General features: G+C 43.0%; 8 protein-coding genes across 8 annotated transcripts; 1 reads left to right on the top strand and 7 right to left on the bottom strand.

Moving 5' to 3' along the window:
• Positions 1-714: 714 nt before the first annotated feature.
• On the bottom strand, positions 715-2,082 carry K450DRAFT_250173 (uncharacterized protein). Its single transcript, XM_051590518.1, has 6 exons — positions 2,036-2,082; positions 1,822-1,915; positions 1,584-1,760; positions 1,122-1,253; positions 820-919; positions 715-732 (listed from the first exon to the last, which is right to left on the bottom strand). The coding sequence occupies exons 2-5, from the start codon at positions 1,853-1,855 to the stop codon at positions 915-917; spliced, it is 348 nt and encodes a 115-aa protein (XP_051442825.1). The 5' UTR covers positions 1,856-1,915; positions 2,036-2,082; the 3' UTR covers positions 715-732; positions 820-914.
• An 840-nt stretch (positions 2,083-2,922) lies between these two features.
• K450DRAFT_250164 (uncharacterized protein) lies at positions 2,923-5,329 on the bottom strand. The gene is made up of 8 exons (XM_051590517.1): positions 4,812-5,329; positions 4,605-4,736; positions 4,404-4,539; positions 4,197-4,333; positions 3,924-4,134; positions 3,704-3,840; positions 3,196-3,635; positions 2,923-3,118 (listed from the first exon to the last, which is right to left on the bottom strand). Exons 1-7 carry the CDS (start codon positions 5,088-5,090, stop codon positions 3,255-3,257), a joined length of 1,413 nt encoding a protein of 470 aa, XP_051442824.1. The 5' UTR covers positions 5,091-5,329; the 3' UTR covers positions 2,923-3,118; positions 3,196-3,254.
• Positions 5,330-5,748: 419 nt separating this feature from the next.
• K450DRAFT_250154 (uncharacterized protein) lies at positions 5,749-8,619 on the top strand. The gene is made up of 11 exons (XM_051590516.1): positions 5,749-5,972; positions 6,027-6,184; positions 6,252-6,328; positions 6,386-6,444; positions 6,504-6,629; positions 6,705-7,224; positions 7,297-7,416; positions 7,486-7,847; positions 7,915-8,284; positions 8,340-8,414; positions 8,478-8,619. The coding sequence occupies exons 1-11, from the start codon at positions 5,769-5,771 to the stop codon at positions 8,525-8,527; spliced, it is 2,121 nt and encodes a 706-aa protein (XP_051442823.1). The 5' UTR covers positions 5,749-5,768; the 3' UTR covers positions 8,528-8,619.
• A 76-nt stretch (positions 8,620-8,695) lies between these two features.
• On the bottom strand, positions 8,696-10,883 carry K450DRAFT_250149 (uncharacterized protein). Its single transcript, XM_051590515.1, has 6 exons — positions 10,752-10,883; positions 10,660-10,676; positions 10,543-10,582; positions 10,375-10,474; positions 9,251-10,296; positions 8,696-9,185 (listed from the first exon to the last, which is right to left on the bottom strand). Exons 1-6 carry the CDS (start codon positions 10,777-10,779, stop codon positions 9,064-9,066), a joined length of 1,353 nt encoding a protein of 450 aa, XP_051442822.1. The 5' UTR covers positions 10,780-10,883; the 3' UTR covers positions 8,696-9,063.
• Positions 10,884-10,961: 78 nt separating this feature from the next.
• Positions 10,962-14,599, bottom strand: K450DRAFT_250142 (uncharacterized protein). The gene is made up of 20 exons (XM_051590514.1): positions 14,551-14,599; positions 14,367-14,486; positions 14,168-14,305; positions 13,982-14,100; positions 13,812-13,921; positions 13,677-13,748; positions 13,467-13,590; positions 13,293-13,400; positions 13,162-13,224; positions 12,952-13,087; positions 12,752-12,891; positions 12,569-12,686; positions 12,429-12,493; positions 12,241-12,347; positions 12,074-12,173; positions 11,959-12,012; positions 11,592-11,890; positions 11,387-11,501; positions 11,238-11,321; positions 10,962-11,164 (listed from the first exon to the last, which is right to left on the bottom strand). Exons 1-20 carry the CDS (start codon positions 14,573-14,575, stop codon positions 11,021-11,023), a joined length of 2,241 nt encoding a protein of 746 aa, XP_051442821.1. The 5' UTR covers positions 14,576-14,599; the 3' UTR covers positions 10,962-11,020.
• Positions 14,600-14,913: 314 nt separating this feature from the next.
• K450DRAFT_250133 (uncharacterized protein) lies at positions 14,914-17,198 on the bottom strand. Its single transcript, XM_051590513.1, has 5 exons — positions 16,803-17,198; positions 16,522-16,710; positions 16,352-16,448; positions 15,406-16,268; positions 14,914-15,335 (listed from the first exon to the last, which is right to left on the bottom strand). The coding sequence occupies exons 1-5, from the start codon at positions 17,175-17,177 to the stop codon at positions 15,087-15,089; spliced, it is 1,773 nt and encodes a 590-aa protein (XP_051442820.1). The 5' UTR covers positions 17,178-17,198; the 3' UTR covers positions 14,914-15,086.
• Positions 17,199-19,004: 1,806 nt separating this feature from the next.
• Positions 19,005-20,086, bottom strand: K450DRAFT_250127 (uncharacterized protein). Its single transcript, XM_051590512.1, has 5 exons — positions 19,954-20,086; positions 19,609-19,843; positions 19,456-19,552; positions 19,329-19,385; positions 19,005-19,190 (listed from the first exon to the last, which is right to left on the bottom strand). The coding sequence occupies exons 1-5, from the start codon at positions 20,046-20,048 to the stop codon at positions 19,075-19,077; spliced, it is 600 nt and encodes a 199-aa protein (XP_051442819.1). The 5' UTR covers positions 20,049-20,086; the 3' UTR covers positions 19,005-19,074.
• A 556-nt stretch (positions 20,087-20,642) lies between these two features.
• Positions 20,643-23,638, bottom strand: K450DRAFT_250124 (uncharacterized protein). The gene is made up of 10 exons (XM_051590511.1): positions 22,940-23,638; positions 22,731-22,877; positions 22,545-22,664; positions 22,045-22,482; positions 21,911-21,979; positions 21,768-21,849; positions 21,541-21,695; positions 21,149-21,478; positions 21,032-21,089; positions 20,643-20,968 (listed from the first exon to the last, which is right to left on the bottom strand). The coding sequence occupies exons 1-10, from the start codon at positions 23,558-23,560 to the stop codon at positions 20,766-20,768; spliced, it is 2,223 nt and encodes a 740-aa protein (XP_051442818.1). The 5' UTR covers positions 23,561-23,638; the 3' UTR covers positions 20,643-20,765.
• Positions 23,639-23,760: the final 122 nt, after the last annotated feature.

The following is a 23,760-nucleotide window of genomic DNA, read 5'->3' as shown; positions in this document are numbered from 1 at the left end:
GGGTAGAACAAACATTACCTTAAGCGGTTGCCATGCACTGTACGCCCATATGCAAAGCGCGCGTACCAAAGGCCGTTTGCTCTTCTTTGGAGTTGAATTTTACTGAATGATCATTGGTTATGCCTCCCTATCAGAAGGATTCCCGGCTTTACCGGCTTATGGGGTTTGTTTCACATCAGTCAATATTTTCTCGGGGTGGCTAGACAAATCACAGGTACAACGAAGCCAACAATGCGATTATCTTGAAAAACCACTTCGTCCGTCACTCTGTAACTTGTACTCTATTCAATCGCAAATAAACCCCGGCAGTTATCACACTCATTGCTTTTCTCCATCCATCGTGGAATATGTTTAAATGCAGAGTAAACTGCTCTCATCTCTATGAAGTACTATGCCAATAAAGCAGTATATTATATTAATTTGAGACCACCAACCGTTCAGCTACCATATTCTCACTGGTAGCAATAGTTACGAATGTTACAGTTATTTCTCAATATCGATAAGAAAAGCAAATTTTATTTTGTTTGTGGGTTATTTTTTGCTATCAATGCACTCACAGGGCTCACTCGCCAAACATATACATGCTAGTGATATTATTTAGGACTAAACTGAGCTTGATACGCGACAGAAGCTCAATTAATGCCCTGTTTTAATAAATAGCTCTTTAGTTGCAAATGGTTCCTTTAGGATCCTTCACGCACTGGTTGGTCTTGGGGTTGCAGCAGGTAACGCCTATTCAAATACAAGTTGAGGAATTAATAAACGATGAAGCCAATTCATTTCGCTAATTGGTATTCAGCTTCAACAGTTTGTACATACCAGGGCAGTCGTCGTTGGTTTCGCATTGAGGAGTGGTAGTGGGCTTACCAGTACCAGTGGTCTTAGTGGTAGTCTTGGTAGTGCCAGTAGTGGTCTTAGTCTTGGTGGGTGGAATACCGCAAATGGTGTCGTTAGGGTCATTGACGCACTGGTTGGTACTGAGATTGCAGCAAGTGACACCTGCAGTTCAACAGAGTATCAGTACATGGAAATTTGTACTTGCCAGAATTTTTCTTAAACAGATAGATACTAACCAGGGCAGTCATCATCAGTCTTGCATTGAGGAGTGGTAGTGGGCTTACCGGTACCAGTGGTCTTAGTGGTAGTCTTGGTAGTGCCAGTGGTGGTCTTGGTCTTGGTGGGTGGAATACCGCAAATGGTATCATTAGGGTCATTGACGCACTGGTTGGTGCTCAAGTTGCAGCAGGTTACGCCTAGAGTGTGCGAGTTTAGTCAGAAAGTGGATACATGAACAGTAGCAGCTGCATGAGCATATATTCTTACCGGGGCAGTCGTCATCGGTCTTGCACTGGGGAGTAGTGGTGGGCTTTCCAGTTCCAGTAGTTGTCTTTGTGCTGGATTTAGTGGTCGTGGTAGTCTTGGTTTTTGTGGTAGGAGGGATACCGCAGATAGTATCGTTGGGATCTTTGACACATTGGTTTGAGCTAAGGTTGCAGCAGGTCACACCTAGCGATAGACAAAAGACAGTACAAAGTATTAATAACAGTAAATATGTTTTCTTTCAAAATTAATCATTTGCTTACCAGGGCAGTCATCATCGGTTTTGCATTGAGGGGTGCTGGTGGGCTTTCCTGTACCTGTAGTGGTGGTCTTGACAGAAGTAGTCTTGGTAGTCTTTGGTGGGATACCGCAAATGGTGTCGTGAGGGTCGAGGACACAGCTATTGGTACTGAGGTTACAGCAATAGACTCCGGGACAGTCTTTGAGGCGCAATGTTTAATTACATGGTATGGCGCAATAAACATTATCATAACAACATACCATCATCAGTCTTGCAAGAAGCACGCTTCTCCATGGGAACGGCAGCCGAAGCAGTGATTGCAAGTATGCTAGCCAAGGCAGCGATAGGGAAGAACTTCATAATAGATTAAAATTGGTACGTCGGTATTGAGAACCAAAGGGATTTTGAGTCTCTTTTTAAAAGAATTATTTCTTTCCCGTTTTAAGTCCGAGTTTTCAAATAAGAAAAAGTTACCTGACAACTGTGAACAATATTCTCACCACAGGACCAGTGTGAGACTCGCATTGCAGAAAGAAGAAAATAGCATCTGGGATCGATGCAGTGCTAAAGTTGGTGTCAAGTTGTACAGCATTTGTTAACTTTCTAATTATACTCTGACGGTTTTAATGGGTGTGTTTGTTGCTAATTATTGCGTGAAACATGAAGATCAGATTGTATCGCATGGATATAGTCAAGCGCTTTAAACCAATCAATGTATACACATCAAATTTATATCATGCATTGGAAATAGGCCACTTAGTACCAAAGTGCACAGCTAGCGACAAAGCACTACTCTTGCATTGAATTGGCAACTCACTCAGAATAATTTTGTAGCAGTTGATCAGAGTCAGGCGGTTCGGTCCCTTTTGCACATCAATTTTTCTGCAGATCCCGCTCCGTTTGAATGCCACTAAAGTTGGTATGAATCCATAGATTGGATTACAGAAGCAGAATGCAATTTTTTCATATCTTAGGGTCGAGGATCAATGCGTTCACAGTCTTATTGTGGATGAAAAGCACGGCAAATTCCCAGGCAGCATTTTTAATATTGGCTCTATGATCATTCCACGAGTCATTATTTGTTACTGTGCGACATGCGATGTATGCCCGGGTTCACAATAGCAAAGGAAGGAATACTGAGAACTGCCCAAGTACCGCACGTGGAGCATCAAACAACGACAATAACTCGAAATCTACTATATTTGACCTTGTATTGTAGGAGCCTTCCTGGAAAGGCGCCTGCATCTGAGAATGAATAATCTCTCAGCAAGTCTCCAATTAGAAGCGCTATTATTACTCTTTGCTGGCAGTTGGATAATAATCCCAACTTCAATGAGCGATCTGCGCCATCCGTAACACATCATGGTTTCAATTAACAACCCCAGATCGCTGTTCCGGTAAGAAGTGGTAATGTTTTCTTTGCGTTGCTGGATGCTTTATTATTGACTGGGTGTCATGAATGAAAGATAGAATATACACTTAAGCCATTTCACGCTCTTGTTCTGGTTCTTCAGAGTCTGCAGTTTGCTCAAAATAAGACTCCCATAATGCAATTATCTATGCGGTGCAATGGAGAAGGTTAAAAAATTGAGCAAGGTGAATTGTGGCATGAGAAATAATCTAAAACCTCGTACCTGTTTCTGGTTCTCAATGATACTTTCCAAAAAGCTTTCCACTCCGGTCTTGAAGTCTTCTACTTTTTCTTTGTCGAATCGATCGAGTTCACTCTTGATAAGCTTAGAAATTTCTTCGAACTCCTTTCGGTACGATTCAACCTTTTGCTCCCCCTATACATGACGACAATTAGCTTGAGAAAAAAACCATACGTAAATTGTGCATCATCATTAATCCGTACCGCTGTGATTTCTTGTTCTGATTGTAACAATTTATCTTGTCGAGTCTTGGGTTGCACTTTAAGTTTTTCATATGCTGCTTTTTTCTTGGCCAAGTCGCTTGCCGTAGTTTGATAGATTTGATAGGCTTTGGCTCTTGAATTAAATGCAACCTTGATAGACCCAATCAATCGAATGTATTCGTCAATCGTGTGTTCAAGAGTCAGAATGTCGTTCTTGGCCTACAAAATAGCAGCGTTTGGATGAGATTAGGTTGGAATAGCTCCACCATTTTCACGTGATGTCGTACCTGCTTCTCATGCAAATCTTTCATCTTCTGTTGCAGTTCGCCCAGCACAGTCAAGTGAACAGAAAGAGGTCTATTAAGTTCAGCGGTTGCTAAAGCAATCATGCTATCACCATAGTCATAAGAGGCAGTACCCAAGTCTATAGGAAGGCGAATAGGACATGAATAAAGTTTGAAGAACAAAAACTTTGTTCATCTCTAGGTCAACTAGTGCGTGGCTCACCCTTTCGTTGCTTGACGACAGCTTCAACACTCTTCAACAATGACTTCAATTGACCATCCAGGATATCCAACTGGTTTCTTCGGGTATCAAACCATTCATCGACCTCAACAAATTTTGTAAATGGACTCGTGGCAGCATTGGAGATTGTTTCTCCGAATGAACGCATAAAGCCGACCTTTGGCGTCTCTGGTTCAGCTCGTTTTTGATTTTTCTATTGTCGTAATATAAGTCTACTGCTCAGCCAACGCAGTTGAGTGAAAGGTGAAAACTTACATCAATATTGAAGGACTCGCTCTCAAGGAAAACTTTCAGGTCAGGGTCACCATAAAGCATAGGGTGGGCAACAATTTTTCTCAGACATCGTTCCAATGCTATACGACGGGATTCCACAAATTCATCTTGGAATCGGCCTAAAGCAATGTATCGTTAATAGTTACCTCAAAAAAGTACCACCCTGCCATTTTGATATGGTGCACTCACCAAGAGCATGTTTTTCCGGTACAGGTGGCACAATAACACCAGGGTTGCCGACTGTCAGTTGATTATAAAGCCACAGGAAGTCGCGGTATCGTCTGGACACCACCATCTCGCTCGAGCGGAAGGCGGATGAATTGGTCTACCGTGAGGCACTTAGTGCATGTTCCCATCGAAGATTACCTCGCTGCAGCACCATATGCTTACCTTTGTTCTAACTTTGTACACCGTGTGAGCATTAATAGCATCTCCAACCTTTTGGGGTTCCTCCACGCTGACCTCGAAGTACGGACGAGATCCACTTTCGGGTACACTGTCTGTGTGGTCAAACTCAGAAGTCTACGATGGAGCCAAGCAAAGCGGATAGTCAATCTAAATGATAACATGGTTGCAATACATACGGGGCACACTTACGATGGGCTCATTATCTTCTTCGTACTGTTCATAAGGAGTGTCCTGAGAACTATATTGCGTACTTGGCGATTTATCAATGCTTAGATTATTTAGACTTTTTGACATTTGGCTGTAATCCTCCGCCTGCTCAGCGGTTGATTCTGTCGAAGTTTGTCTAGGTTCAATCATGGACTGGGCGACATTAGAGTTGTGGGAGGTTGCATCGGCAAAAGGGTTATCTTCCAGAGAATCCTGAAAGCCCGAATTGGAGGACGTCAATAAGTCATCATATCCTGACATGACGCTGCAACGATAGACAAGTGTGGCCCGTTACTCAGAGGCGGGAAACACCTATTGTGCATGATTTAAACTCCGAAGGGCAATGACGCAGCTACCAAGACAGACGCTGCCAAAGCTTGTATTCTTCCTATAAACCACATTGCTGCTATACAAAAGGGTTCTAAAATTCAATTCAATTGCATCTTAATTATCATTATTGAGCCGGCCAGTAAATGCTAAAAGCAATGCCACAACTTGACCAGCGGCTATGCACAATTCGCCTGCTTACTACGATGACCTTGGTATCAAGAAGTAAGGCGTAACGGAGAAACTATAGTGCCTATAGTATTCATTGGCATCTTAGTATTTAGAAAGCAGGATTTTATATATATGGACCTTACAATAGAGGAGACGCGTTGCTTAAAGTTTATAACATCTTCATTTGCTTTAACACAGTATTTAGTCATGAAAGGCTTGAGAAGAACATCAATGAATATTTTCACCACGATCTTTTTTGATGACTTGGAACGAGAAATCGTCAGTTTATTTGTTTTGGCATAAAAGTCATTCATTGCCTGCTTGGTTTGCCGCCTTGACATGCTGGTCGGAGAATGAAAGTGAGAGGGGGAGCGCGTTTAACGATGTAAAAAAAAAGTGGAAATGGACCGCGTCCCTTGCGCGTTATGCCTGAATCGCATAATGTCACATTCACAAACGTCTCCACGCCATATATTAGCTGAAAACTTATCCATTCTTGGATTCAAACCAACAAACAATACGAACTCGCATTACTCTGGGGTTATAGTAAATCAGGATGCTTTCTCGGGTGCAAATAACACCAAAGCATTTGAGCTAATGTCCTGGTTTCTGTTCAACAAGCTTGATTCACACAAAGCGAAGAAGGTTAGTTCAATTCTAGTCGCTGCACTTGCAACTATTGCTCTAACATCTCAATAGCTGTTTGCACACTGCTGGCCTATTGTGGATTACCGCTCGCAACCAAGAGAGTACCGATCGGTAGCGTATAAATGGCTAGAAGAGCTGAAGAAGGAAAACAGGCTAGTAGGCGATATAGTTTTGAGGAGAAGCTATCTTGAAGATTGCAGAGGAGAGAGGTTTGTCATACTGAATTGTGGTCATGTCTTTCGCTCACGCTATCTAACTGTGTGCCTTTGACGATAGGATCGAAAAAATCATGATGGCCCTTTCGACCCTCGTATTGAAGACAATGATGGAGAGAAGTCGAGAGTACTTGGATGGTACGTTGTAAATTGGTCATAGAAAATGATTTGCATACCACTAATTATCAATTACAGAGCCAATGATTGCGTTAAACAGTAATGATAGCAGTGTCCGACGATTAATGGAATTAGAGGTAAGATGGACCTGTCGGCAATGTCATTATAGTTAGATGTATCCTAACGTAACCTGTAGGAAGCAACTATGAAAGCAAACAAGATTGTTGCCAAGCTTGAGGCACGACATCAGCAATTCAGGCTTGATTCAGAAAACAAAGAACGCACGATAAAGCAAAAACTTGAGAGATTGGATTCGTACCAGGTAAATATTATGTTTACTCGTATGAATGTATATGACGCCTGTTTTTAATACTAATAGTACTGACGATGGCATTAGACACAAGTTGAGAGACAACAGCGCGATGGAACCGGAATTCCACACTATATACTACAAATGACGAGCAATAGTTCTTCAAGCTATATGGAACAACAAATGTTGCAACGAATGGATACACTTGGCTCACTTTGGGAACAGTGTGCAGATGAGCTACTGGTGGCAAGCAAGAGCTCTCTCAAGCTTAATGAAGATAGCAGCGTAGACTTTCCTCTTGATGCGTTTTCACAGATGTGGATGGAGTCATGGAACACTGTTCGCCGAATTAAAAGCGAGATGGCAAATGAAGGTGAAATAGAGATGGATACCCGACTAGTTACCTGGGCGGAAAGTCAAGCTGCATATCATCAACGACGCACCATTAAAGCAAAAGCGATAATAAGCATGCTAGAGAAAAATCAGTTGAATGGGTTCAGCCATGGTGACACCAACGTTCACAATATATACCAACGAAAACGCAGTCTGGATCTTGGAATGGAAGAGAATCGTCCATGCACGATACAAATGCCTTCCTTAAAACGATGTAAGTTGAATCTATGCTTTTACAATCCTTTGTTACTTGCGCTGGCTCGTTCACAGTACTTATGCCTTACAGTCCGGTCTTCTGAGCACCGAGTGCAGGATATTAGAGATTCAGTTCGCGAAAAAGTGGATGCAAGCTACAAGGAAAGCAATAGACATGGCGCACATGAAAAAATTAAGCATAAACCCTACAGTGAGTGAATCATTTGCTTTGCCGAGATACATGATCTGTACGGAGTTAACACGTTTTATTTATCAAAAGTAACGGGAGCGGCATCAGAACTATCACAGCTGTCTAGGATTAAGTCACCCGTAGAAGCGCTTCATCCTCCTGCATCAGAAGCAATATCTACCAAACCGACTATTCAATACGATAGAAATGGCCGACGGATACGGCCAGCTGCAGAGGGAACAACATACGAGACAACACAAAATAAGACCTTGCATGCGAAAGCACCAATAGAGCACAAGTCAGGATCGTCAGGGGTGAAATCAGGCTCCACCCCAATCAACGAGCGTTTGTTCAAAGAAAACCGGGGAGGCAAGTCTGTACACACAAAGAATGAAATGACCAACGATAAACCTACGAGGTCTTTGACACCAGGCCGTTCACTCTGCGATGAGGCGAGTAATACTGTATGCGAATGTATAACACAAACACCTTCATTCTGACCCACCATCCACCATATAGATTGTCAATCAAGTGAACAAACCACCTTTATCCATGATCACTCCTCCAAGGTCATACAGCCCGAAAACCATTTCCTCCAGTGTACACCACAATTTTGAGTCGCCGTCATATAGCAAATTTCGTGAATACAAGCGAAAGCTTTCGGCTGCCGTCGATACGAGCGCTGAAGAACTGGAACCTACTGCAGCCGCTACTTCGCAGGCATCTATCCACATGTCGCCTATTCTTAGCAACACTATAGGACATAACTTCGATATTGAAGACGGAGATAGTAATATCTTTGAGGGATTTCAGCAATTCGGCGCTCAAAGTACTCCGCAGAAACCTAGATTTATGGAGGGTGGTCTGAATAGATCCATTTTATCAACAGGTATGACGCAATTGAAGTGGGGATTTCTCATTACAGTTAACTAACTTCATTACAGCTGCAGTGAGCCCTGCCAACAATTCTCTTCTGGCTTATAACGCTGCCATCGACGATACCAGCGTTTATTTATTCGGTAAGTGAACGGCCTTGATTGAACCTAGGAACGCTTGGTACGATACTCATGCAATTGCAATAGGCGAAGTGCTTCCAGAGAACTTTGACGACGGCGTCGATATGACCTTGTAGATACCGCCGCCGCAGCTAGACATATACTCCAGTCTCGCCAACAACCTACATTGGCCCTGCTACTTGTAAATAAAATAAAATCTCCAATCAAGTGGAAAACAAATACTCGTTGTATCATAAATATAGAATGATGGTTGTGTCACTCAAGTCATAAACTGGAACCATCCACAGCGTGTCGTGGCTTGTTAAGTGATAGTCGCTGTGCTCCGGCATTCCCCAAAATGGCCAACCATGGACGTAGAACAAAAAAGCAAGCACATACGTACTGGACACCTCGCAGCTGTTGCAAGAAAGATGTATACGTTATACTTTTTTAGTTTTCATATAACAATGGGTTAAAGATCATTGCAACTGATACATAGGCTGCCCTTCAAGAAAAAAAGAGAGAAAAAAAAAAGGGGGGGGGGGATTTTCGTAATGGCATAAAAAGATTGGAGGTATTAAAAATACGGGGGGTTATTATAAAAGAAAAAAGAGATCTTGAGAGAAAACAAAGGCAGTCGTGGTTAAGCGATTCAAAGTGTCTTGGGACACATTTACTCTTCAGCCAACTCGGGGTCCTCCTCAATGTAATCCTCGTCCTCCTCCATCTCATCATCAGCAGCAGCTTCTTGGTATTGCTGGTATTCGGAGACAAGATCGTTCATGTTGGACTCAGCTATAGGCAACGTCAGTAAACAAATAATAAATAAATAATAATAAAAAGAGTTCTGTCTGTCTTACCTTCAGTGAATTCCATCTCGTCCATACCCTCACCAGTGTACCAATGCAAGAAAGCCTTGCGTCTGAACATAGCAGTGAATTGCTCGTTGACACGTTTGAAGAGTTCCTGGATGGCAGTGCTGTTACCAATGAAAGTACCAGACATCTTAAGACCAACGGGAGGAATGTCACACAAGGAGGTCTTGACACTGTTGGGGATCCATTCAACGAAGTAAGAGGAGTTCTTTTGTTGAACAGCCAACATTTGGTTCTCAACTTCCTTGGTGGAAAGACGACCACGGAAGATGGTAGCAACGGTGAGGTAACGACCGTGACGGGGGTCAGAGGCAGCCATCATGTTACGGGCATCGAACATTTGAGCGGTCAATTCAGGGACGCTCATGTTGCGGTATTGTTGAGAGCCGAAGGCAGTCAAGGGAGCGAAACCGACCATGAAGAAATGGAGACGGGGGAAAGGAACCATGTTAACGCAAAGCTTGCGAAGATCACTGTTCAATTGACCGGGGAAACGGAGGGAGGTGGAAACACCGGACATGACGGCTGAGACCAATTGGTTAAGTTCACCATAGCCAGGGTTGGTAAGCTTGAGGGTACGGAAGCAGATATCATACAAAGCTTCGTTGTCAATGCAGAAAGTAGCATCACAGTTCTCAACCAATTGATGGACAGAGAGAACAGCGTTGTAGGGCTCAACAACGGTGTCAGAGACCTTGGGGGAGGGAACAACGGAGTAAGTGCAGAGCATACGATCGGGGTACTCCTCACGAATCTTGGAGAGCAAAAGAGAACCGAGACCGGAACCAGTACCACCACCAAGAGAGTGGCAGAGTTGGAAACCTTGGAGGCAGTCAGTGTGTTCGGCCTCCTTGCGGACGACATCCAAAATGGACTCGACAAGTTCAGCACCTTCGGTGTAGTAACCCTTAGCCCAGGAGTTACCGGCACCAGATTGAGCGAAGATGAAGTTGTCGGGGCGGAAAAGCTTTCCGTGAGGGCTAGCGCGGATGGAGTCCATGGTTGCAGGTTCCAAATCGACTAGAACAGCTCTATGGTAAAGGAACAAATTATATGAGCACATGTGAAACCATTTTAGTGACATTAGTGAGCGCGCGTTTTTTTTTTACCTTGGAACATATTGGCCATTGTGGCCCTCGTTGTAATAGACATTGATACGTTCAAGTTGAAGATCATTGTCTCCTGCATAACGGCCATCAGTTCCGATGCGTAGAAACGAGAAGAAAGGTAAGTTTTATCGTTTTTTTAAAAGGCGTGTTTATGGAGTGAATACTTATCATGCTCAGTGGAAATAGTCTCCCAGAATTTTTGACCGATCTGAGGAAAAGAAGGAAGAAGGTCAGTCAACGGTAAATAAGACTGAAACACGTCCATCCACCGTTGTAGAGACTTGCCTGGTTACCACACTGACCTAATATGACGCGAAAAACGAAGAGAGTTAATATGACAAGTCAAGATGAAAGGATGGGAAACTCGAGATGCTTACCAGCTTGAAGGTGAATGATCTCTCTCATACTTGACGCGTTACTTTTACTAGATGCAAGGTAAGAGATGAGTAAGGATTGAAAGCAACAGTGAGGTGTCAAGATGCTTACTCTACTAGAGATGATGATGAAGCTGCAACAAGAGAGATGGGCGAGGGTACACAAAGATGCCACAAAAAAAGCTGTACGCTTTGCTGACGTAGAAGGTAAAGTCTTTTCACTGGGCAAAAAAAAATTATTTTTTATTTCTCCTTTTACACCTATATTTAAACTATGCTTTCTCCTCTTCTCGCTGTCTTAACGACTTCAAAGTGCCATACAAGAATTCTTTCATTCCAACAAATCCAATGCTCTCGAGTTGGTCTAACAGTTGTTCTCGGAACGCTTTGTACGTGATGTGAGCACCGCCATTCTGCTGTTAGATAAGCGCAGAAACCACGTGTTAGCAGATGCGGGAGGGGCAAAGGGGGATATGTTGCTTAGCTTACACTTACCTCTGCAAGCTCCTGCAAAGCAGCAGCTGTTACTGGTTCATTTAGTGGTCGCGTTGAATTTACCATCTTCTCCTTGTCCTTATTGGTTAAAGTTAATACTCCGCTCTCAGGTTCAATTTAATGTGCTGTATGGAGTTCCTTACCTCCATGAACCGCATGGAATAGCTTGCTAAGGCCGGTGAATGCGTAATCAATAATGCTGTAGAAAGGTTTTGCTTCCGATCATGGCAGACTGTGTTCAATTGGTCGATAACATGGCTTTTTTTTAAAATAAAAAAAAAAGATCGGTGGCTGTCAGAAAAATCAAAGTACGATCGTACTAAAACACGAGGTAGGACATGGCATTACCTTGGCAAGTTGAATCCACTAGCGTGGTTCTCTTTGTTATTGAGTGCTCTGCCTCTCCACAATGCATTGCACACGTCCGTCACCATGGAATTGAACATGTTGATGTATTCTTCAGTATACGCTCCTTTCCATTCCTCATTCTCGTCCGAGGTGTCTTGGAGTGCTAGATAGTATTGTAGTAGTACACCGCACATCCGACTGATAGCCATACCATTTGTAGATAGACAATGTTGAACAACCAGAGCGTGCGATGGAACAGTAATTAGGGGTATATCGAAGTCAGTAGGCAGGGAGGACGCCTTCATAATGACGGGGATTAGAAAGGCTGGGTCATACACTTGTCTTACTACCAATAGTAGATACTTACCACTTCAAAGAAGGAAAGAGTGGCGTGTTGTAGAATAGGGTTGCCGTCTTCCATCTGAATGCGGGAATTAGTATTGAGGTATTCGGTTGCATGCAATAAAACTGTGGCTACATACCTGGAGACCAAGCACACTTATTTTATCAATATGAAGAACAAATTCTTCCATGGTTTCAATGTACTGAATATTGTATGGAAGGCCCTCGAAATGGGTGATACTGCAGGGTTACGGGTTAGAATGAGTACTCCTCAAGCAAAAACCATGAACCGTAAAATCGCCCTTACATTCTGTCTTGGGAGGCATCGCCTACAGTCCGTCGTTCTTGATGACCACGCCAGTCCAATAACGCCCAATTTTTTAACCACGCAGTGTATGTCGTAATTAACCGAGCCTAGCGATATGAATGCAAAGTAGTTAGATCGCTTAGTTACTCGTTCTATCATCTTCTCTGGTTTGTGATCGGCGGTTATACCTTCCATGCTACATCAGATACGGTGTAAAGTCGGAAAAGTGGTTGAAGGTATCGCTTAAAGATATCTAGTTGGCAGGGGTGATCTTTAGGCATGCTGTGTCAACAATCATTTGCCTCTGCTCTTCAAAGTGTCCACTTACCGTCAAAGGATGCAGGCTTTATGAAAGCAATCAATTTAAATATCAATTCTTTGTGATCATGACCATTCCATATACAAAGATAATGTGCCAAGAACTTTTCGAAAGCGGGTAGTAGTTCCTGTTTGACACAAGATGAGTCAAGCCATGGCATGCAAGACCAAACCCCATTTTGATCCTCCTTACCCTGGTGAATTCGGCCATAGAGAAAACCTTTTGAAGAAAGTCGCCCAAGGCTTGCTGTGAGTCGGTTGCTTGATCCTGAGCATACAGCAGATCGGCTAGATACTGCTCTAACCACAGGTTAAGCCTCTCCACAGTAGAAGCTACATAAGAGATGTATTAGACGCTAAGATTGTCTTGTATTCGCCATTGCAGGCACTTACGTTCGTTATTCCACATAACTATATGCTGTAACAGACGGCTGTCATATATTGAGGCCAGCTCAGTTGGCAAGACAAGTTTGGTGATGCGTTGCACCATTTCCGTCGCACTCGTCATGTCTTCAATGACAGCAGCATGCTACAAATTGAGAAACAAAGACGTTAAGGTTATTATTTTCAATATAAGTGATAATACTAGCTTCCATGACCTACCCTATCAGCATTCCAGGTCTTGGGTTTTGGTATAAGGAACCTGTCTACTTTTCGACGCTTGGCCTGCGAATTTCAAATTTAGTGAACACACATGGTCAAACTTGAAACTTGAGGAAAAAAATATTACTTACTGTTCTTTCTCTTATTTCGGGCTTGAAAAGTCCATTCTCTCGTAGTGATGGACCATTCCAGCGGGCCTGTATAGATTGGATAGACTCCATCAACTCTGGATCAGGATGCTTTTACAACAATTATGTTAGTCTTGTGGCTCGGAATAGAGGCGAATGGATGATAGTAATGCTCACCTTGAAGATAACTTTCCGAGATGGAGGGACAATAGTCATAACCATGCTTGGCTCAAAGTCTTTGTAAACTGAAAATAAGCCAGCAAGATTGACATCTGTTCCACTTTTGCTGACTTGTCGCATCCTATAAGTTCCGATTAATATGGATATTCCAGTATGTATATGGATCCTCTTGTTGCAAGAGGAATATCATGAAAAAAAAAGACTTACAGCTGTCGTATTCTGTATGACTTGACATGAACACGTCGAGTCATATAGTATAGTAGATGGCAAATGCCCGGTCTAAGATAATGGCTGTCAGCTAGTGGTGTTAGCGGCCATGGATCATACTGAAGGGATTCTTACCGTAGTAGCTCAGAATCAAGAAAGTGGAAAAGTATACCATACGACTTAGCCACCTTGTCTTTGCTGTCAATCAAGTCATAGATTGTAACGATCCATTTCAGGAGCGTTGCCTAAGAACGATTCGGTCAATGCCCGGCGAGCGATAAAATAGGCCATGTATAGCACCCTACCTGAATTCGTTCACTAAGTCTTCGTCCGGAAAGACTTGCAATAATTTTCAATGCGTGGTTAGCAGACACCTTTCCCCTCGGCAGCATGAGTTTGATAAGTTTGCGAGCTGCAGTGTCGGCTGAAACAAAAAACACGTCAATCACGCTGCTCTTGTCGTGAAAATCCATATATACAGCAATTATTACTTAGTTTATGCTGATCCTTGAGAAGAATGTCCAGTATCAGATCAATGTGATACTCTGTCGCGCCGAATTCCATAAGCAATGGGGTGATTTTCTCCAGGTCAGCATCCACTAGCTTTCGATTGCCCTGTCGATCTGCGTCTATGAATGATGAGTTAATAAAGGCGTTTAAACGTGCAGAATGGTGTCGTCTGATAGTTACTTTTCCGGAGATCAAGTAAATCGTGGGTGAGTTCGTTGTCATCGAATTCCACGTGAAGCGTTCGTTCTTCCTGCGACCATGCGGGAATCGTTCGAGCGTCCAGTTGAGGCTCAGGCCGCGCTACAAAAGCAACAAATTAAATATTGGTTCTTCAATACGTTAGAACAGCTGTGATGCTTCTTACGTCGTTTAATGACAAAGCGGTCCATAAGGAGTGAATTACAATGTAGGAGGAAGAGTGTGAATGGTCATAGTGGCAAAGACCTTTCAATTTTTGAGGTTTGATACTCCGACACGTGACTGGGCAGATCAAAGAAGTACACCTTAGGGAAGCATACAAGCTCACTTTGACGCAGACGACGTGCAAAAGCGCGTCAAACCATAGTTTCCTCATTTCGAAATACCTTTTAACTAAAAAAAATCTGAGCATATAATATCAAAAGGACAGAAATGCTGTTACTTTGTAACTATTGGATAAGAGAAACGACGGGCACATTATGCGCCGATTACAGTAGCCTTAGCGTACACCACTCAAGATGACATGGGATATTTTGATTATTACGATTTATTGATCGTGAAGGCAATGTTATAGGTACAAGGGTCGAAAAGGGACAGGTTGATGAATACGAAAGAGGAAAGTACATTGAAGCAGAACAAGATATATGATGCATGATAGGTAAAGGAAGGGGGGGTATTAGCACTGAAAACCGAGAAAAAAGGCTACCACACAATATCCGCAAACTTTTCCCAGCTGTCGTCCACTACAAATGAGCTGCTCGGCTCAGGTTCTTGTGACTCCTGAGCTTGGCGCTCAGGCAAAGGACCATCTATGACTTCTGACCGTTCGTCAGTCTTACTCGATGAGTATTCGACTTTATATCGCCGTCGAGTCAATTCAATGATCTTGTCAAGGTCTGCAAAGTTATCTGCATTCTTTGCATACTCTTGGTGCTTTGGGTCTTTGATATGCTGTAATGTGAAAGATGTAAGCTTTAATACTTTAGATCGGAGGCACTCGCAAGCCAACGACAAAACTTACTTGTTTCAAGTTATAGAAGCGTTGCTGGCAGTTTTCGCAGTAATTTTTTGGTGGAGGTCGTCGTTTACCAGATGCGCCTTTATGTCGTTTAGCGTTTCGAAGCTTGGCTCCTTGTGCTGCCACACTTTGGTCGCCTGGTACGGGCTTGGTAGTTATATGTGATGAGGCTACACTGGGCTTTGCATTGTTGACAACACGTCTATCAAGCCGGTTGATGTTTTCAGTGGGAGGAAGTGGTTGTGGTAAACCATGAACCGCTGATCCTGACGTCGAAACGATCCTTGACGTGCCAAATTGATGTATTCCTGAAGCACTGAAGCTAGGCATACCAATGGATGCTCTAGTATCAGCTTGAGCACTGTTACCATCTTCAAGTTTTTCCACTTGTTGGCTATTCAATGCTCTTAGCGAAGCACTGGGTTTATGAACGGCTAGGGGTTTTCGACTGGCATTGCTAGTAGCTTTTGAAGAGACTTCTTCAGCTGCTTCAGCCTTTTTCTCTGGTTCCGGATCCCTGTTGTCGGATGAATGTTCTTTCATAAATGGGCTTCTACCGGGCTTGTTTCGACGTAGTATTGGCCAGGATGGCGTGGTTTTGGATTGTTCCGTCTTGGGATATTCCTTTACCACAATAGGGCGATACGAGCCTGTGACATCCTCGACGAACACGTAGTGACTACTGAAACGTACAAAATTGGGGCCTTGGTGTTCGCCTCGTTTACTGGTACTGGGACCAAAAACTTTTTCCTCTTGAAGCATTCGCGGAAGTTCTTGTGGTATGGGACGATGTGCTACAGAATCATTAGGTAAATCTCGCTGCAGAGGGCCATCGAATAACAATGGCAGTATGCGATTCTGAAGTTCTGTTGAGAAGAAGATGTCGATGTAAGACGACCGTGGCAGACGTTCCAGAAAGACCTTTTTCTTTTTTTTTTTTACAACTTACTGTCGACACTCCAAATTTTTATCTTATGCTTATGAGCTATCTCGAATATATCGCCATCCCTGCTAACGTTGTCTGCTTTTTTGAGAGTCAAAGCCGGCTAGAATATGAGAAATAGGCTTAGCAACAGAGGTATCCTAAAGAAAAAAAAATTGGCTGATTGAGCATTTTACCTTGCTACTCCTTTGCATCCTTGTTTGGCCAAAGAATTCTCCATTTTCATTGTCTGGTATGTTTTCTTGGTTTTTCGCTTCTGTACCGACATCTGCCATCTTTCTGGCTGTAGCAGCTTTTACCTCATCAGGCACAGGTCGCCCAGTGACAATATGGGTGCATTTGGCAGAAAAAAACTGCTCAACGCTCTGAGGTGCGATAATAACAACAAAAATAGCCAATTCAATGAATATTCAGATCATCGGGTTTATAAGTGAAAGAAAAAAAGTGGTGCACTTACAGAACCAAGTAGCTTGACTTTCTCTTCAAGACGCTTGCGAGTTGAATTTTCCATGCCATCAAAATAGATTTTAAATGTAGGAAATGCCTTAGTGTAAGCCTTAACCCATTTATCTTCTCCATGGAGACTAGGTTTTGCCGCTGCTGCAGGAGGGTTACGAGATCGTTGCATGTTTTCTTGTTGTTGTTGCTTTTTAAGCTCTAATGCTTGGATGGCGGATCGAGCGTAGGTTCTGGAATCACGCCACACATGCTCGCTTTTGTTCAGCTGTGAGAGAGGTGTTCGATTGCATCGTGGCTGAAAGACAGGGTTGGATGCCTTGGGTGTTGACTCTACTTGCTGATCCAGGTTGTGTAGGTTACCTACAGTGGACATAGCTAGACAATAACAGCTAGGTACAGTGCAGGAAAAAACAGACGCGCGCTCAAGAGCAAAATTTCGCTCAGTAGAAAAATTTTGATGACACAATTACCGATTTTATCAATTTCACGAATTCAACCATGGCAGTATGGGACAGTAGGATAAGTAGATACTCCGCACCAGCAAAAAAAATGGGTATGGCCTTGAACGATTGCGTTGGTTAATTCTGCACTCACTGGATTTAAGTAGCCTATCTGGCTGATGTTGGTCAAATAACGGCAAAATTGCATTGAGAAACTACCATAGAAGTTTTACTGTAATATTGCGTTGCGAATATGACCATTTAAAGAATAATTGGCACAATACAACATGGTTTGAAGCAATTTAGCAATTCTACTCACATCTAGTGTCAAATGAAAAACTGAAAATTTTGTTTGTAGGATGAAGAATATTGTCTATCACCCAGGATGGCGTCAACCTACACACCATTATGATTTTGACTTAATATGACTTCTTTATAAGTGTATGGTACGGCTCTTTTTATTTCCTTCTAAGGGGTAGGATGTAAGCAGGGACCTGAGGGGGCTAACTATGTAATTATTAGTAATTATTATGCGCTGACAGCTAGCGTTAACACTATAACACATTTCATATTTGTGGTATGTATTCGCAGGATGAATGGCTGCTATAGGCAAAGGGTACGATACAATGAAGGTATTATTTGGATGGAGACCTACTGTTTACGAGCATGGCAATTGGTGAGCAAATCAACCGGCTGCTTTCCGGTTTGAGGACTCTACTGGATGTCAATGTATCACACAAATTTGTGAAAAGTTCCATAGGAATGTCATTGCTTGAGCTACTTTAACGTCTTTGTCTACTTATATACAGTACTGCATTTGACTACAATGGAGTCAACTTGACGGTACGGAAGTGGACATTGTAGCAAATAAGAAATTAACTTGCCGAGTGGTCCTCGGTAGTATAAATGTCATGGTCCACGACTGGTATACTGACATGTTGCGATTGCTCTACAACTTCTTTCTAAAAGCACGGTTTCAAGTTACAGACGACTCTACTTTATGGCTCAGTGACAGATGTACATTACTGACATATATCTGGTTGTCTTAGTCGTAATAGTGAGCGACATAGTCAACCGTAGTGGGAAAGTAAATCCCTTACGTAGTCACAATAAAATGATTATCATAAAGCTCCCAAGTGGCGGTCATTTTGTGGGCCAAGTCAAACATCCGTGGGCTGTACCTCCAAACTGCCAAAATTGTTTCACACTTGACGTGATGACGAGAAAGAACCGGCAAAAGTAGCCAAATCAATAAACGTAGCCTACCGAAAAAAAAACATTCTTGCTGCTAAACATTCATATACTTCTGATCTAAGGAAATGAAAAAACTCCTAGCGAAGCCACTGAGAAGACAAAATTCGAGAAATGCTGTCGTTGACAGACGGATCTCTCTCTGGCCTGATTTGATGCGGGTGATACTTTAGGTAGTATATTCCCATCAATATATTTGTATTAAATGAAAACTGCACGCGACTCAAAAGAATAATTATAGGAAGAGGTAGTCAACTAACCTTGTGGAAAAACCACCTCTAGCTACAATTACCGGTAGTGTCTGCAAAAGTGTGACGTGAAACGTTGACCACATAAAAGAAGAGAATCTCCCCCCCCCAGAGAATATAATAAGGCAAAAAGAAGTAAACATACACAGGAATCACACATGACGATAATGTCCTCAGAAAAAATCGGTATTCGTAAGGCGACCGGAGAACCATATTGAAAAGAAAGCAAAATGTGATCTGCAGGAAGATTGGGACTGCGTCTTTAAAAGAGTGGAATGAGGAGCAAATGGCTACCTTGTGAGTGGAATTTTTATTATTTATAATGGTGAGGTTATGAGTCGTCGTCGTCACTAGAGCTCTCAGCCCAGTCTCTTAGCATGTACTGGCCTTTGGCTCGCCGTATATCATCGTCTATCTCATATTCTTCTAAACCCTGTACAAAGGAACGTATTGGCAGCGAGTCAAGGTAATTCGTTAGTGCGCTCGTTCTGGGGGAGGGAAAGGAGGGGGGGAGGAGGGGAACATGCAGAAGCTCCACAATAGCAATAGCATAGCGATAAACATATTTTTTTCCAAAAAGGATATTAATACTCTCTGGTCGTTCCGGCGGATTCCACGCCAAATGAAGCGGGTTGGTAGACGCTGTGGGTAGGATGGGGGGAGTCAATCTATAGAGTTCAGTTTACCAGTCAGAGAGAGCGGATTTTTGTACCTCGTGCTATTGGTCGACCCTCTAGCTCATCCTGCAATTTGACTATCTTTTCGCAAACGTGCTCCGTCATAGATCGACGTAGTGACAACCTTGAAAACTGCAGGTCCGATGAGAGAACTGAGACAAGCAGTGACGATTGGGGATGGTTCTTACCGCAAAGTCTTCCCAAGCCTGATATTCAAAGGCATCTGACATTTTTTTCAGGTTTTCCTTTTGCAACTCGAATATGTTGTTTAACCTCTCTAAATTGGCCGTTCTTTTTTCATCCAAAAGCTCCATATGTCGCTGGAGTGCCTGGTCTGGATAATCCCATTCACTAGGTTCTCTTAATTCATCGTCACTTTCTTCATGATCAGTACTAGGTTGTCTACTGTACGATCGCTGTTGCCTTTTTTTTATTATTATTATTAGTTACATAAACATGTTTATGGGTATGAGAGTGTGGTACAGCAGAAACCAAACCGGCCATGGTAGGGTTGGCGATGAGCTAGAGCTTACCGGTTACTACGACGATGATTCGATCGATCATTGTCTGAAGGCCGTAAATGCGGGGAAAATGCAGATGGTGGCGGAGTCTTCATGACTTCGGTCATTTTATTTGCTATGTGAAGAAGGAGTGGAAAATAAAGAGAACGAAACCGCTACGGGATTTCAGTTGGATGGGTAAGGCCCTTTATATTAACTCCGATTTGCCTAATTTGGTACCAGGGGACCACAGAATTGGCCAGAGCGGTCATGTCACCCAAGTAAATTTCGATCTACGTTTTTCTTTGAGGCAGTGGCAGCGAGCTTCTCTCCATCACGCGCAGTACCTTCTTCATCCCACGAATACCTTACGCTTCTTCCTGATAGAACCACTGAATATCCACATCATATATGCCTTTACTGCCATTTTTCTCACATTGCTCTTTGCCACGCTGAGTTTCACTACACTTTTGAAACTACTCGCGTAAGGGCTGATACACTCCATAAGCAATGTCTATCGCCGCCTCGTGACTATATGCATTCCCCCCCCATGTCAACTGTACATGGAATTTCCGTCATTTTCTTAAAAGTGTATCTCACGTCATAAGGTCTGCCAAAGCATATCTTTGAAAGTGAAGCTACGCATGGCCAAGTTAAGACCCCTCCACAGTTTGTCTATCTATGCAAATAATGACGAAACACCTATGGAAGGGCCGACAATTTCATCCAGTAATACTGTGTGCAGAGCTACAAGTTTTTTAATATGCAGCCATCTGGATAGGTCTGCCCGCCATACCAGTCTAATGTTTGTGAGAAAAGATTACATTATGCTAAAACCTGAGACTTCAGCCTGTCCTGAACGCTTCTCCTTCTTCGATTTGTTTTTCGCGTTTGAGCTTCTCCATTTGTATCTGTTTGGCAAGTTCTGCATCTACGCCAGCTTGTGAAGACTTGTTAATTTTGGATGTAGCTACAAACTGATGGTAGCTTTTCATAGCTTCGTTGAGATGTGTGGCTGCCTCAGCTAAACTCTCCGTTTCATCATCATCTGCGAAACGTGGTGAGAAACCAACACCGATGAAGCGGATTACTAAATTGTTTATAGGGTTACCTTGGATCAAGTGTTTCAGTAACACACTTTGTATATCTTGACATTGCACGTAAAGCTTCTGTGGACGGTGGATTAGAAAAAGCACAGGTGGCGGTACTACCAACACCTTGTACTTACATGGAGATTGTCGTCAACGATTTCTTTTCCAGAAGCATGATACTGGTCTATGGTAGCTGTCAAATCATGAGCGCAGGAATTGATGTTGTTTATGAGCATGTCTAAAGATGGTTCCTGAGCTTCGGACTCTTGAGTGTTGTTTGCTTCCTTGACTTGTACACTTGCCGTCACCTGCTCCATGGATGGCGTTGAAGCTCGAGTATCACAAGAATTCCCTGCTGTCAACGAGTTCTGGCTTTCTTTTCCAACAGAATCATACATAGCTTGTGCGTTTCTCGTGCATGCACTAACGATATCATTCTGCAGATGAGCCATATCTGGATCATTCAGCTAGCAGTTCGGTCAGCATATAGTTTCGTTGTAGATTAGTGGTATGCTCCGATGCAACTTACCGGAATAGCGATATCCAGGAAGGTCAAGGCAGTACTCATTTTGACGGAAACCGAAAGGGCCAGTAATCCTGCAATGCCAATTGCAGGGTTACCGGAAAGATCTAACCGAGAAAGGACATTGTTTTCTGGGAGGCACTCAGCGATCGCGATGGCGTCTGGAAAAATAGAGAAATTCGGTGAGTTTGGCTACCACATGCTTTTAAATAAAGTAAATCTCTGTATTTTACCTTCGGAATGTAGATTACATTTGGCCATACTAATATCCGTTAATGAGCGGTTCATGAAGAGAGCAAGCTTCAACGCATACACCTGCAAGAAAGGTTACTAAAACCGTTGTTACGATCGAAACCAACCACTAGTTCAAACTTACTCCGTCCTGATGCGGTGTGTTGAGTGGATTATGGCTCAAATCAATTTTCTTCAGTGCAGTATTGGATTTCTGAGGGATGCCACGGTTAGTACCAGAGTATCATAAAACACCGAACGGTGACTAGTAGTACTCACCAACGCCTCGGCAAGTGGAACCAATGCAGAGCTATCCAAATGACAATTTTGAAGGTTCAGTGTTTGCAACTGGTTATTCTGCGTGAGGGTTTTGGAAAGCAGTCGAATTCCGTGACGGAGGTCATTTCCGCTCAAATTCAAGGTCACCAACCCACTACAATCCAAAAGTTCCTTTGGTGCCAGTGGTATTTCTAGCATTGAACAGAGAGGTGGAAAAGCTTTTTTGTTGAATTCGTTTCCTCGCAAAGATACTTCGTGCAGGCTGACCGATGTGCGTATAGCATCGCTAAAGATATCAAGGATGGCCGGTGACAGATAACATGAATCCAGCATGAGAGTTTGCAACGACGTAGCCAACATTAGTGATTCCGACAGACTGTTTGCAGATTTTTTGTCAATGGTATTGGAGGAGAGGTCGAGATATTTGATAGAGCGGGACTATATGGGGAAAAAAGTTGGCATAATGGAGCAATGTCATGTAGTTATATGTGTACTCTTACTTTGCTGATGTATATAGAAATGTATGTGTATCCAGCGGAGGTGAGTTTTTTGTTGCCAGCCAGTGCCAAAGATCGTAACTTATCGTTAACAAGCAAACTATGTAGGATGATCTTGAGAGGCTACCAATTGCAATTGTAGGTTAGTATGAATAAAAGAACGTTTCGGATGTTTGTTGTGTCACGTACAGCATCAGTTAAATCGCAATGGCTAAGGTCTAGAAACAATAAGCCTGTGTCTAGACTTAGTATATCAGAGAGTGGTTCAGAAGCGAAATGGCTGATTGAGTTCCGGGATAAGTTCATCTGCTTCAGGTCTTGCGGTCTTTTTTTGGACTTGACGTCGATAGTGGATCAGTCAAAGAAGGTAAGGATAACAACTCCCGCATGGCACATACCTCTAAAATAGCTTGAACAATTGGAAGCACTGACTCTTCACGTGCTCGACAGGAGGTGTGGTATATTTCGAGTAAGTTTTGAGAAGTGTTGGGCGCCGGCACAACATGTTGCATACGACTATCGGTTGGGGACAACGGTATTTGGTAGAGTTTTGGTAACGAAGAATATCTCTGATTAATTTTTGGTATATTGTTATCTGCCTTAGCTGTCGAGCTTCGATTAATCTCCTCTATCCCGTTGCCTAAGTCGTCTTGTTGGCAGTCATAGAATTGCACCTGCGTGAGTTGCACCACCGAGAAACGGACTCGTTTCAGTTCGGCTCCTTCCAAAGCCAGCTTTGGAGCAACAGGCAATTTTGATACTTGAAAAGGCACTGAACCAACTGTTTGTGATCGTACAAGTTTTCCTGGATAACCGACCTCTTTGGATTCCACTATGCCTAGAGCCGGCGGGGATTCAGTGGTTCCGTGTATTGCAGATCCAAGTCGAGAATTTAAAGTGGCCAGCCAGGATGATGAACGTTGTAATGTGGTTGGTGCGGCGGGTCTTCTTTTAAGTATTCCCTTGGAAGGTGTATCGGGGGAGTGCTCGGTCGTGAGCACTAGTGGTGGGACTGACATTGCCGTTGAGAATCAGAATAGGCTAGCGAGCGAGGCAGTGTCTGGTGAAAAGGCTTGCAGAAGAGAAATGAGAACTCCGACATTCCCTTTTTCGACTGGTCCTGCTTTAAAATGAAAGGCACGTACTTTACCTTACAGCTGCAGCAAATACAGAGTCTATCATACATTGCTCATAATGACTATCTCCTGAGACAAAAATA

Source organism: Umbelopsis ramanniana (assembly GCF_025399195.1).
Source record: "Umbelopsis ramanniana AG unplaced genomic scaffold K450scaffold_45, whole genome shotgun sequence".
NCBI classification, from domain to species: Eukaryota; Fungi; Mucoromycota; class Umbelopsidomycetes; order Umbelopsidales; family Umbelopsidaceae; genus Umbelopsis; species Umbelopsis ramanniana.
The sequence above is the reverse complement of the archived record's forward strand: the minus strand, read 5'-3'. Positions and strand labels throughout refer to the sequence as shown.

Coding starts and splice junctions, on each gene's coding strand:
- K450DRAFT_250142 (XM_051590514.1), bottom strand. CDS start 14,575: ATGGACCGCTTTGTCATTAAACGAC. Junction 12,687..12,751: donor CTATGGCCGAATTCACCAGG/GTAAGGAGGATC, acceptor TGTGTCAAACAG/GAACTACTACCCGCTTTCGA. Junction 11,891..11,958: donor CTCTTTCCTTCTTTGAAGTG/GTAAGTATCTAC, acceptor GTCATTATGAAG/GCGTCCTCCCTGCCTACTGA.
- K450DRAFT_250124 (XM_051590511.1), bottom strand. CDS start 23,560: ATGTCAGTCCCACCACTAGTGCTCACGACCGAGCACTCCCCCGATACA. Junction 22,665..22,730: donor ATTGCGATTTAACTGATGCT/GTACGTGACACA, acceptor TGCAATTGGTAG/CCTCTCAAGATCATCCTACA. Junction 21,850..21,910: donor ACACACCGCATCAGGACGGA/GTAAGTTTGAAC, acceptor CCTTTCTTGCAG/GTGTATGCGTTGAAGCTTGC.
- K450DRAFT_250127 (XM_051590512.1), bottom strand. CDS start 20,048: ATGACCGAAGTCATGAAGACTCCGCCACCATCTGCATTTTCCCCGCAT. Junction 19,386..19,455: donor GGGTCGACCAATAGCACGAG/GTACAAAAATCC, acceptor TCCTACCCACAG/CGTCTACCAACCCGCTTCAT. Junction 19,191..19,328: donor GGAACGACCAGAGAGTATTA/ATATCCTTTTTG, acceptor CGCTGCCAATAC/GTTCCTTTGTACAGGGTTTA.
- K450DRAFT_250133 (XM_051590513.1), bottom strand. CDS start 17,177: ATGTCCACTGTAGGTAACCTACACAACCTGGATCAGCAAGTAGAGTCA. Junction 16,711..16,802: donor AAGTCAAGCTACTTGGTTCT/GTAAGTGCACCA, acceptor ATCGCACCTCAG/AGCGTTGAGCAGTTTTTTTC. Junction 16,269..16,351: donor AAAAATTTGGAGTGTCGACA/GTAAGTTGTAAA, acceptor TCTTCTCAACAG/AACTTCAGAATCGCATACTG.
- K450DRAFT_250154 (XM_051590516.1), top strand. CDS start 5,769: ATGTCACATTCACAAACGTCTCCACGCCATATATTAGCTGAAAACTTA. Junction 6,329..6,385: donor AAGTCGAGAGTACTTGGATG/GTACGTTGTAAA, acceptor TATCAATTACAG/AGCCAATGATTGCGTTAAAC. Junction 7,417..7,485: donor AATTAAGCATAAACCCTACA/GTGAGTGAATCA, acceptor ATTTATCAAAAG/TAACGGGAGCGGCATCAGAA.
- K450DRAFT_250173 (XM_051590518.1), bottom strand. CDS start 1,855: ATGGAGAAGCGTGCTTCTTGCAAGACTGATGATG. Junction 1,761..1,821: donor TTCTTGCAAGACTGATGATG/GTATGTTGTTAT, acceptor TGCGCCTCAAAG/ACTGTCCCGGAGTCTATTGC. Junction 1,254..1,583: donor AACCGATGATGACTGCCCTG/GTAAGCAAATGA, acceptor CGCACACTCTAG/GCGTAACCTGCTGCAACTTG.
- K450DRAFT_250164 (XM_051590517.1), bottom strand. CDS start 5,090: ATGTCAGGATATGATGACTTATTGACGTCCTCCAATTCGGGCTTTCAG. Junction 4,540..4,604: donor TGTACAAAGTTAGAACAAAG/GTAAGCATATGG, acceptor GCCTCACGGTAG/ACCAATTCATCCGCCTTCCG. Junction 4,334..4,403: donor ACCGGAAAAACATGCTCTTG/GTGAGTGCACCA, acceptor ACATTGCTTTAG/GCCGATTCCAAGATGAATTT.
- K450DRAFT_250149 (XM_051590515.1), bottom strand. CDS start 10,779: ATGAGAGAGATCATTCACCTTCAAGCTG. Junction 10,297..10,374: donor AATGGCCAATATGTTCCAAG/GTAAAAAAAAAA, acceptor CCTTTACCATAG/AGCTGTTCTAGTCGATTTGG. Junction 9,186..9,250: donor CGAGATGGAATTCACTGAAG/GTAAGACAGACA, acceptor CGTTGCCTATAG/CTGAGTCCAACATGAACGAT.